General features: G+C 42.6%; 2 protein-coding genes across 6 annotated transcripts in view; one reads left to right on the plus strand and one right to left on the minus strand.

The window, feature by feature from the left end:
* The window catches only part of LOC147010326 (uncharacterized), a 43,194-nt gene that overhangs the window by 15,130 nt on the left and 16,519 nt on the right, over positions 1–11,545 (plus strand). The window contains exons 6-7 of one of the 5 annotated variants that reach the window (XR_015052272.1): positions 80–4,810; positions 5,518–7,630. Coding sequence is in view for 1 of the 5 variants with exons in the window: in XM_085859152.1 (XP_085715278.1) it covers positions 80–3,836 (3,757 nt within the window). In the remaining 4 variants the exon portion in view is untranslated. Of the gene's footprint in view, positions 1–79; positions 7,631–11,545 lie in introns of those variants that run through there. The other 4 variants (XR_015052273.1, XR_015052275.1, XR_015052274.1 and 1 more) reach the window with 4 other exon arrangements.
* CHODL (chondrolectin) overlaps positions 10,283–11,545 on the minus strand; it is a 23,647-nt gene continuing 22,384 nt past the window's right edge. The window contains exon 7 of the mRNA XM_085859199.1: positions 10,283–11,545. This exon is cut by the window's right edge and continues 393 nt beyond it. The gene's annotated coding sequence lies outside the window, so the exon portion shown is untranslated.

Here is an 11,545-nt window from a genome sequence, read left to right on the forward strand (position 1 = left end):
ATGAGGGAAGCGTTAGCAAAAAAATATGCTGCTGTCAAAAACCAACATTAAAATCGCACTACTTGTATGTCTTATCCAGGGCGACAGTTGATCCAAGTCATAACATCCCAATTGCTGGAAACGATGCATCATCTACAAGGAGCAACAGAACACCATCAACGCAAACCCCTGTTGATCTTGCCGATCCTGTTGGTGCTGAACCTGGAGACCAAAATTACATTACAGCAGGTTTCACCCAACGTCATGGAACTTCTGAGGCAGTCTCAGCAAGTGATATAAATACCAATGAACATGCTGTGATACAAATTTCTGAAACGGGAGAGAAAGAGGAGAAGGAGTTTGTGATCGAAAATATAAATGAGGATGCAGTTGAAGATAACGGAGATAGGGAGGAAGAAAAACAAAAAAGTGGAAAGATGGAGGAAAAGGGTGAAGGTGAGCAGTTGGAGGAGAGATGCAAAGTTGAGTACGCAGTGGAGAAGCAAGAGAATGAAAATGCAAAGAAGAGCAAGTCAGCAGAGGTGAATGATGAGGATGACAGTGGGGGGAGGGGAGAAGATGAGAGAGTGGAGGAAAGGGGAAGGAGCAATGAGATGGAGGACAGAGCAAAGGATGAGGAGTTGAGGAAAGGTGAAAGCAGAGAGGTAGTTGCTGGAGATGAGTGTGAGGAAACAGTGGAGAAAGAAGAGGAGGTACTTCAGAAAGATATTATTGAGTTGGCAGAGGAGAAGAGCAATGCTGGGAAGGAGGCAGAGAAGGATGAGGACATTGAAGAAAAAAATAACAGAACAGGTGAGGAAGTGGAAGAGAAGGTTGAGGAGATTGACCTCAAGGAGGTAAAGGAAAAAGAAGAGAATGAGGAGGAAGAAGAGAAGAGCAAGCTGGAAGATAAGCAACCAGAGGTTAAAAGGAAGGAAGCAAATAAAGAAGAGTGTGATGAGGAAGAGCAGAAAAAAGAGGGTGATGAAACAGATGCAGAAGGAATGGGCAATGAGGCAGAAAAGATGATTGAGAAAGGCAATGGTGATAAGAATGATGAAGGTGATGGCATTGAGGCAGAACAGAATGGTGTCGGTGGTGATGTGGAGAAGTACATGTGTGAGGAAGAGGAAGGGGAGGATGAGAAAACTGAAGACAAGAATATGGAGGAAAAAGATGAGAATCTTACAATTGAGAAGGGAATTAATGTTGAGGTGGAGGAGATGAGCCAGGTCATTGAGGTGGATGAGAAAGGAAAGCAGAAAGATGTGGAGAAGAATGAGGGAGAAGAGGTGGTGGATGAGAAGAGCAAGGGAGAAGGGGTGGAGGAAAAGAATGAGGAAAAAGAGGTGGAAGAGTTAAAGTGTGAGGAAGAGGAGGTTGATAAGGATAAAGTCAAGGAGGAGAGGGACGAAGAGGTGGAGGAGAAGAACAGTGACCAAGTAGAGGTTGAGGGGAAGAAGGATGAGGGTAAAGTAGTGGATAGGGGTGAAGAGGTGGAGGAGAAGGGCAAGAGTGAAGAGGTGGAGAAGGGTGATTGTGAAGGGGTTAAGGAAGAGAAGGGGAAGGACATAGAGGTGGTGGAGGAGAAGTGTGAGGGTGAAGAGATGGAGGAAGAGAAGGGCAGAGAGATGGAGGAGAAGGAGAGTGAGGGAAAAGAAGAAGATGAGAAAGGTGATGGGAAAGTGATGGAGGCGAAGGCCAAGGGAGATCAAATGGATGCGGAGGGCAGGGGAGAGCAGATGGAGGAGAAAGGTGACGACAAAAAGGTAGAAGAGAACGATGTCGGGGAGAAGGATGAGGACAATGAGGCAAAGGTCAATAATGAAGAGGTGGAAGAGAGCAGTGATGGTGAAGAGAAGACTGATTCTGAAAAGGTGGAGAGAAAAGGTGAGGGCATCAGAGTGGAGGAAATGTGTGAGGACATTGAGATTGAGATGAGTAAGGGCATTGAGATGGAAGAGAGATGCGAGAGTGAAGGGGAGGAGGCAAAGGTAAAGGTTGTCAGGGTGGAGGAAATTCACAAGGAAGTTGAGACTGAGGAAAAGAGTGAGGAGATGGAGGAGGAAAAGGGTGTGGGTATGGAGAAAAAGGGCGAAAGGATTGTGAAGGAGGGGATGATGGAGGAGAAGGGCGAGGGGACGATGGAGGAGAAGGGCGAGGGGACGATGGAGGAGAAGGGCGAGGGGACGATGGAGGAGAAGGGCGAGGGGACGATGGAGGAGAAGGGCGAGGGGACGATGGAGGAGAAGGGCGAGGGGACGTTGGAGGAGAAGGGCGAGGGGACGGTGGAGGAGAAGGGCGAGGGGACGATGGAGGAGAAGGGCGAGGGGACGATGGAGGGGTTGATGGAGGAGAAGGGCGAGGGGACGATGGAGGGGTTGATGGAGGAGAAGGGCGAGGGGATCCGGGAGGAGAAGGGCGAGGGGATCCGGGAGGAGAAGGGCGAGGGGCTCCGGGAGGAGAAGGGCGAGGGGATCCGGGAGGAGAAGGACGAGGGTATTATAGGGGAGAAGGGTGAGGGGATGCTGGACGAGAAGGGCGAGTGGTTGCTGGAGGAGAAGGGCGAGGGGATGATTGAGGAGAAGGGCGAGGGGATTATTGAGGAGAAGGGTGAGGAGAAGTGCGAGGGGATGATGGAGGAGAAGTGCGAGGGGATGATGGAGGAGAAGTACGAGGGGATGATGGAGGAGAAGTACGAGGGGATGATGGAGGAGAAGTACGAGGGGATGATGGAGGAGAAGTACGAGGGGATGATGGAGGAGAAGTACGAGGGGATGATGGAGGAGAAGTACGAGGGGATGATGGAGGAGAAGTACGAGGGGTTGATGGAGGAGAAGTACGAGGGGTTGATGGAGGAGAAGTACGAGGGGATGATGGAGGAGAAGTACGAGGGGATGATGGAGGAGAAGTACGAGGGGATGATGGAGGAGAAGTACGAGGGGTTGATGGAGGAGAAGTACGAGGGGATGATGGAGGAGAAGTACGAGGGGATGATGGAGGAGAAGTTCGAGGGGATTATGGAGGAGATGTTCGAGGGGATGATGGAGGAGATGTTTGAGGGAATGATGGAGGAGGAGGGTGAGTGGATCGTGGAGGAGAAGGATGAGGGTATTATAGGGGAGAAGGGTGAGGGGTTGTTGGAGGAGAAGTGCGAGGGGATGATGGAGAAGGGCGAGGGGACGATGGAGAAGGGCGAGGGGATGATGGAGAAAGGCGAGGGGATGATGGAGAAGGGTGAGGGGGTGATGGAGAAGGGCAAAGTGATGATTGAGAAGGGCGAGGGGATGACGGAGAAGGACGAGGGGATGATGGAGGAGAAGAAGGGCAAGGAAATGTTGGAGGAGAAGAAGGGCGAGGGGATGATGGAGGAGAAGAAGGATGAGTGGATGATGGAGGAGAAGAAGGACAAGGAGATGGAGGAGAAGAAGGGCAGGGGGGTGATGGAGGAGAAGGGTGAGCAGATGACAGAAGAGAAGAAAGGCTTTGGGATTGAGAGAAAGGGCAAGAGGATGGAGGTGAAGGGCAATGGTGATGAGGAGGGTGACGGTCTGGAGAAGTATAATGGGGTGGGGCAGGAGGACAAGGGTGAGCAGAAGGGGACAGGTGAGGAGGTAGAGGAGAAGGCTGAGGTAATTCAACAGCAATGTCAGGGGGAGGGGACTGGTGAGGAGGTGGAGATGAAGGATGAGGGAATTCAACAGGAGGGTGAGAGAAAGTGGAAGGTGGAGGTGAAGCACGAGGGTGAGGCCGAGGAGTTGGAGCAGGATGGTGGGGAGATGGTGTTGAAGGGTAACAAGAAATCTGATTATCAGGAGTTGCAGGGTAAGGCAGATTACAAGCAGTTGGAAGAGTAAGGTGAGGATGTAAAAGCAAAGGGAATCTGTGAGGATGTTGAGATTGAGAAGAAACATAGGGCATTGAGGTGGAGGATTCTGGTGTGGGCAAAATAGAGGAGAAGGATGATTAAGGTGCTAAGGTGGAGTACATATGTGAGGATATTAAGATTGAGGAGAGGAATTTAAGGCCATTGAAGTGGACGTGAAGGGCAAGGGATATTATAGGGGGATACAATGGGAACATGTTGTTGAATGCACTGAAGAGTGAGAATACAACCAAAGAAAGTTGAAGAAAAGTAATTTGCTTAATACGCGACTTTCAAAATGATGTATGAATGCTAACGAGTCCTTTTCTGCATGTGTTGTGTCTGTGTTTTTAGTGACTTGGTTCTGCTCATCGAACACTTTTAACCTGCCGTTACCAGCATGAAATCTGTAAGTGAAATAGTCTTTCAAACACAAGTTTCAGCATTCAGGTGATAGAGTGGCAGTATCAAAATGGTTAACCATAATTGTTCTGTTCCTGAATGCAAATCGTACTCACGGAAATGTAGGACATACGAGAAATATCTGGATGAGAGTTGTTGAGTTCCTACCCTTTCCTGTTGATACAATTATCGAGCGGTGACAGTGCTTCTCCTTTTACCAATAGATGAAAAAATCTTGTATGCGTTCTACTGAGTGGCCTTCGAGTTTATCTTGTGGCCCTGGAACCAAACCAATATATATATATATATATATATATATATATATATATATATATATATATATATATATATATATATATATATATATATATATATATATATATATATATATATATATATAACGGCTCTCACAGCCCATACACCTCTCATTCACACCCCCCCCCTCTTCCCTGACATGATTAATAGTAAACCTATCCCGTGCATTCCCAGATATGACTTTCGCATCGGTGTTAAGAAGCACCCAAACCAGATGTGGTATCTCCCTCTGAGAATTCTGCCTGAATGGTGAGAATGATGGCATCGTCTTTTCAATTGCAGACATCCATTAAATAAATCACCAAGCCTGCTATGTTCAAACAATGTAATCCCGCAAGGTGCAAATTCCACTCACTGGCAGCGATAATTGGGGAAGTCGGGTAGAATGCACCACGTACAGACCTTGCATGGGCCCACATCGTCAGGAGTTTTTGCAGTACGGGATGCAAGATATGCACTTTTTGGGCGAGTTGATCAGAAGGTTTTCCAAATCTTTTGTTGTGCAGAGGCACAACCCTTTCTCTCAGGTACTTTTGCAAGTATTTTTAGCTTCTTTTAGAAGCCTGGTGAACCATTTTAGGTAATGATCCTTATCTGGCACACACGATATACGTTGCCTGCCTCACTGACCGTTGTTGCTCGGGGTGTCTACACGTGCACACTGAGCATTCTTGGGCAGATTACATCATTTTGAAAGTTGTGTATTGTGGAGCTAACGAGTATGAGCCATCTACATATTACCCATCTAAAAAAATATCGAAATTTGATCCTCTTCCTCCTCCCCATCTTTCTGAACTTTTTTTTTGCTTCACTTTATCCCCTTCTACCCCCCCCACCTGAATTCTCCCCTTTCCCTCCCAACTCCTCTACCTCCCCTTTTCTACTTTTTTTTCAGATTTGTGTCTTACTTTTGTTTTAAAAATCTTTCACCTCATTCTCACCTCCTTTGCTTTCAGAAGATGTTGATGCTGCAAAGAATAGTCAAAAATAACAACATGTATATTTACCAACAAGAGGGAATGGACGTGGGTGCACACCGGGGCCGAATGCCCACCTACATTCATCCGTCCCCGTCTTCTCTCGATTGTAGAATCATTCTTTTGTGTACATTGTCTCGTCCTCCTCACTTCAATCTTTCAAACAGGCCACCCATCACTACCCCGTGTTTTCACTCTCATATCCACATTCTTCTCCATGCACTGATTCTTTTCCATTCTGTTCCTCTCCGACTCACTGTTACTCGTGTTTGTGTTATTCCTCCTTTCCTCCTTGTATATCCCCACCACCCCCCTCTCCCAACACCTTGATCCCCCACCCCTCCACCATATAATTGGTAGTTTGTGAACCTGTTGCCCTTTGTCATTTAGATCTTTCCTGAAGAGCAATCAATATGCTTGTTTATTAATTTTGAACAAAACTTATTGATTAGTAGTTTTAGCATGTCCTTCTACTTGAATTTGTAGTCCCATTTTGACAAACTTCTCTTTTTCCTGATTCCTTCAATTTTAATCAAACCATATTATGTCATTTACTTCCATAAAATAACCCGACTTGCATGTGTTCATCATGCTCCCCCCTCTTCTTACCTTTCACTTGGCACTTCCAACACCAATCCTCGAAGGTTCACAACGCAATTCATCTTGTATGCATCACTTTTCTTATCACTCTTTACTTACTCATCCTGAACTATTTTACCTGGCTTGAGCTCTTATAATAATCAATATAATTTTATCCATCCAATCTATCATCGACTTTTCAGGTAATTCACATTAACTGCCAAATTTATCACGACATTTCAGCCCTTCAAATTAATGCATTGGAAAAGCTCAAAATCATGATGTGCAATCACATAACTGTAAATAAGAGTTTCCTTACAAGGAACTTTAATGTGTGAGGAGGCCATTAAGCAAATCAAGCCCACACAATGGTTGCTAACCTCTAACCTGTAGTTGTTTGCCCATGTTCTATCCTTTTTAAATACTAAGGAGAAAGCAAGGAATCAGCACGTACCTTAAAAGTCTTTGGTATGATTTGGCCAAGGTCAGGGTTCAAACCACCAACCTTCCAAACTCGGAGCAGACCCTCCAACAATCGCACCACCGAGACTGGGTTGCGTTGAATGCTTGCATAGAACATATAACATAACCTATACACTTTCTTTATAACACATGTATAGAAAACCTATAAACTTTCTTTATAATACCTAATAGATAACCTTTACACCACTGCCTCGATCGCTCCTGAAAATAAAATTAACCCGCGTTATATATGAAGCGAAAACATGTGTCCTGCTTCGGTGCATATATAATACATTGTGGTTATACAGCTTGGATAATTCTAATTACACCTACTCTCTTTTCCAAAACTTGATGGAATCAAACAAAACGTGTACATGCACAATTACAGGGTGCCCTCATTGATCCCTGAAAGTGTCACCTTTCTCTGTCAAATCCTTTCGGAGGAGTAGATGATACGTACTTACAATTACTCCATTGTATATAGATTATTTCACGTCATGTACACACAGTTGATATGGATGATATTTGTAGTGTTAACATTGATAATTTACATAACAGTTCATTAATTAATGAGTTAAATGTACAAGTGATATAATGGAAGGGGTTATACATTCGTTGTTAACACATTATTTTTACTTTGCAACTTAATAATTGGTGGATAAAACAAATTCCAACTTTTGTACGATCATGTTTTTGGGCTTAGTTGAGGAATATCCTAAATTAGTATGTATGTGTACATCATGCATGTCGACAATTGACAAAGGCTTTAAGAGAACTTGATCATTTTAAAAACAAAATTAATATATCACATTACAATTTAGCGATTAGCCAGGGACTGTAAATAAACCCGAGGCTTCCTATTAAGTAAACTACTGTATTGTTCTCAGTTTTACTGCCTTTCAAAAGTAAGAGAAACTGTGTGTAGCTGTATCTACATCTGTGTATTTTATTCAGGGCTTCATCAATGTTTGCCTGTTACAATGTCTTGTAATCCCTTGTTTTTATTTGGAGTTATTTACTGAATACATGATCAATAAAGTATGAGAAAGAATTTCATTTCTTGGTCTCAAACTCTAATCCCACATCTTGTAATATTTTAAATCTAATAGCATGATTGACCATTGTTTAATATGTTACAAGCAATGAGTCTTGGATGAGGTTATTTAAAACTGAAACAAATTTATCTTTAAAAATTTGTTTATGGATATGTTTGATTCTGAATTAAATATTATCGATTTACAAATGTTGTATGTTTTCTTTATTTCTTTGGACGCTTGTTTATTATGCTGTATATATATATATGTATATATGTAGTATATATATATATATATATATATATATATATATATATATATATATATATATATATATATATGTAGTATATATATATATATATATATATATATATATATATATATATGTATGTAACTGGAACAGCACTCAGTAGAGCGCATATCTCTGCCAAGCTGAACAGTTTACGTTTTGTATCCTACTGATATGCCGGATCTGGATTCGCACCTGAACCAAAATCTAATTGGCTTGTTCTCATCACCTAACCAACTCACCCACCAAGTTTCGTCCGAATCCGCCCATAACTTTTTGAGATATTTTGTTCACAAACAAACAGACACACAGACAGGGGTGAAAACACAACCTCCACCCAGAGGAGGTAATAATCGTGTTTCTCTCTGTTATGTGTTAAAGGTTTTTAGAGAGTATAGCACAAGTTGTGTGTTGTTATGAATTTTACATCTCATTAAACAAAATACTTATTCTGGTAGAACAATGGATGAAATCAACAGGACAAGGTACGCTAACCTGCTAACCACCGTCGTAAGTAAAGAGAAACTAACTTTTCAGGTATTCACCCGTTGTCGTCGGAGCAAATTGACATTCTGTTCATTCCATCCATTGTTGTACTTCACTTGTCTTCCGATGTAAAATGACACTTGCCTTCACGATTTACATGAGTTTTCTTTTCGACTTATTCATGTGATATGTGCACCGATTTCAGTCATCATCGGTTTTATTGAATCTACATGAGTGTTATTATGAACTCACCATTTCACATCACTTTGTTACAATTAAACTCACATTTTATAAGATTACTCTGAAAACTACCTGCTCCTACTACAGTATAGTCCACAACTGATGATATTATATTAACGTGGTTTATGATAAAGACTCACACATGTACATGTTTGAATGATTTGTTGCTTGTATATTCCACCAGTTTTATGGTATACTAGAAAGATGAAATCCAGTGAATGGAAATACTAATTACAATTCACAGCCTGCTGTATAGTGTACACGTACTGTGTGTGATTTCAATCAGTGTAATTTGCCATTGTAGGATTACTCGGCTGTAGTATTGATCATCCATAAAGATTTCCAAAAATGGGAAAACTTTTACGATAGAACAACTCAACAACTCGGTACCGTCGTCGTTATAAATATTTATTGTTGAAATGGAAATCTTAATTTCGATTTACAAATGTGTTTGCATTTTAATGATTCATTGTAGCTCTACTTGTCGATGCTTTTAGTGTGACCTTTCCTCCTTACCCGCTCTCCCCCCAAACCCGTAACCACTCCCTCTTCTCTTCTCCTCCTCCATCCTACCCCTATATATTTCCACCTTTAACATTCATTGATCAAACGTCAAACGGGGCGAGATTTACTGTTAACAGGAATCGGTTTTCATTTACTTTTTATTGTATACAGTCTCGCTCGTGGAAGAGCTATGATACAAAACAGATCAGGCCACAACATAACAAAGGGAACAGCAGGAGAAAAGGTGAAAACAACAACAGCAGGGCGGAGGGAAAAGGTAGATGGAGACGGACAAACAAGATACGCAGGAAAGGGAGAACGCAAGGGGTGCACAAGGTGGATAGAAAAGCAAAATTTTGGTCAGAGTGAGGAATGGTTTAAGAGTCTGGAAGATGGTTCCACAAGCTTGGAAAAAGATGAATAAATGAGTGGAGGTGAGCAGTTGTTCTGGATTTCAGCAATTTCACGAGGAGGGGGTTGCTGGGAGACCACGTCGAGCGTACTGCAGATACCTGGTTTGGGGGGGGGGAGTAAAGCATGGAGATGGCAGAGGGTGCAAGAACAGAAATGAGGTGGACAAAGACTGAGAGAACACCGATCTGTCGGCGATAGCGAAGTGATACGCCCATAGACTCAACTTCATTACGAGAGATTCCAATGATCTTGAATGACCTGGTTTCCATGGCGTCAAGCTGAGCAATATGTGAGGCTGGGGAGCCAGCTCAAAGGAGAGAGCAGTACTCCATCAAGCTGCGGATGAAAGCCTTTTGGTGGATGTGAGTTCAGGTGTGCCAAGGTCTTTGCACGACAGAGGATGCTCAGTCGCTATCTGACTTTGAAGGCCAATTTTTAAATGTGGATTTCCCAAGAGATATCATGACAGAGTGAGACCCAAGAGTTTGAGTGACTGAACCTCGTTGAGATGGTTGTTGAGAAAGTAGATGGAAGGGTTTGTGGTACAGTCCTTTTGGAGAGAGAGAGAGAGAGAGAGAGAGAGAGAGAGAGAGAGAGAGAGAGAGAGAGAGAGAGAGAGAGAGAGAGAGAGAGAGAGAGAGAGAGAGAGAGAGAGAGAGAGAGAGAGACACAGACAGACAGACAGACAGACAGACAGACAGACAGAGAGAGATAGATCAGGATTGAAAGACTTGTTCCAAGTGTTTGATCAGTTTGTGATTTTGTCAAGGCCTGAGGAGACGGAAGATGCTACTGCTTGTTGATCTGAAGGGTGAGGGATGTCACGACAGAGGGTGGAGGTAACACAAAATAGATAAAGAGGAGAGTCAGAGAGATCAATGATGAATATCAGGAATAATATGGGGCCGAGAACACTGCATTGGAGTACTCCATCCTTGACAGGGAGTGATGTATACATTGATACCTGATTCGTGTTACATTCAAACAGGAATGTATTGAACATACAGATGAGCATGCAGATAAAGGTGTTAAATAATAATAACTACTTTTCCGTTTTGTAATAAAGTACTTCCTTAAACACCGCGAGTACTTCCATTGATGTTGAAAGATTGCTAGAAGAGGATTTTAAAATCAGAGACAACACCAACCTCCAAGAAGTTGATGGTACTTACAATGTCTTGGGAGGAAGAGATAACAATTGTAAATGTGAATTTTGTCAGTGGTGGAGTCCATTGATGCGGACGGTGAGTTGTAATAAGGTAACAATTCCAAATCTGTCAAATTCTTTCATTATTTAAACATAAATGGAGAATCGACAGAATTCACAAAGGAGCCATCTTTATTCCATATAACACAATGTTCAAAGTGATACATATATGTTATCCTGATCGTAAACATGGCATTGTAATTCATTATTTATTATTTCATGCTCTTCACATACTATTCACTGTAAGGTAGGGCATACTAACTATCATTTCTGTAACTTGTGGACTTCTTACCCTCAGCATTCTTTACGTGGCTTTTGTTTGTTTGTTTGTGTTTTGTTTTACTGCCACACCAGTGGCTTCCTCTTAGGTAAGAGATCCTTGTGTGCAGCATGTTCACCCCCATGTGTCATTCTCCCCTTTATCTCACCCCCACTTTCACGTCTCCTATGCTGTTGATGTTTTGCCTTGTCCCTCTTGTTCCCTTTTATTTAATCGAACTCTTCCACGAGCCTCGGTCATGTATACCAAAAAAACTCCAAAATGTTATCAAAGAAAAAAAAAATCTTCCTCTCCTCATTTTAATTCATTTATTGAGAAGTACTGAAGCTTGCAAAGCAGATTAGATGCGCCAAATGCCACAAGTTGTCTTTATTCCACCTTTGTGTTTTGTCTTTCTAGTTCACATGTACAGAAATTCACAAATCTGATTTATTTGTGCTATTTCCTTATGATACTCTGATCTATTTCCCCATTTCGATCTCGGATCTGCACGTGGTAACAATTCCTTTGTG

The sequence above is a fragment of the Eptatretus burgeri genome, chromosome 16, assembly GCF_056783735.1.
Source record: "Eptatretus burgeri isolate ZD-2024b chromosome 16, Ebu_testis_v1, whole genome shotgun sequence".
NCBI classification, from domain to species: Eukaryota; Metazoa; Chordata; class Myxini; order Myxiniformes; family Myxinidae; genus Eptatretus; species Eptatretus burgeri.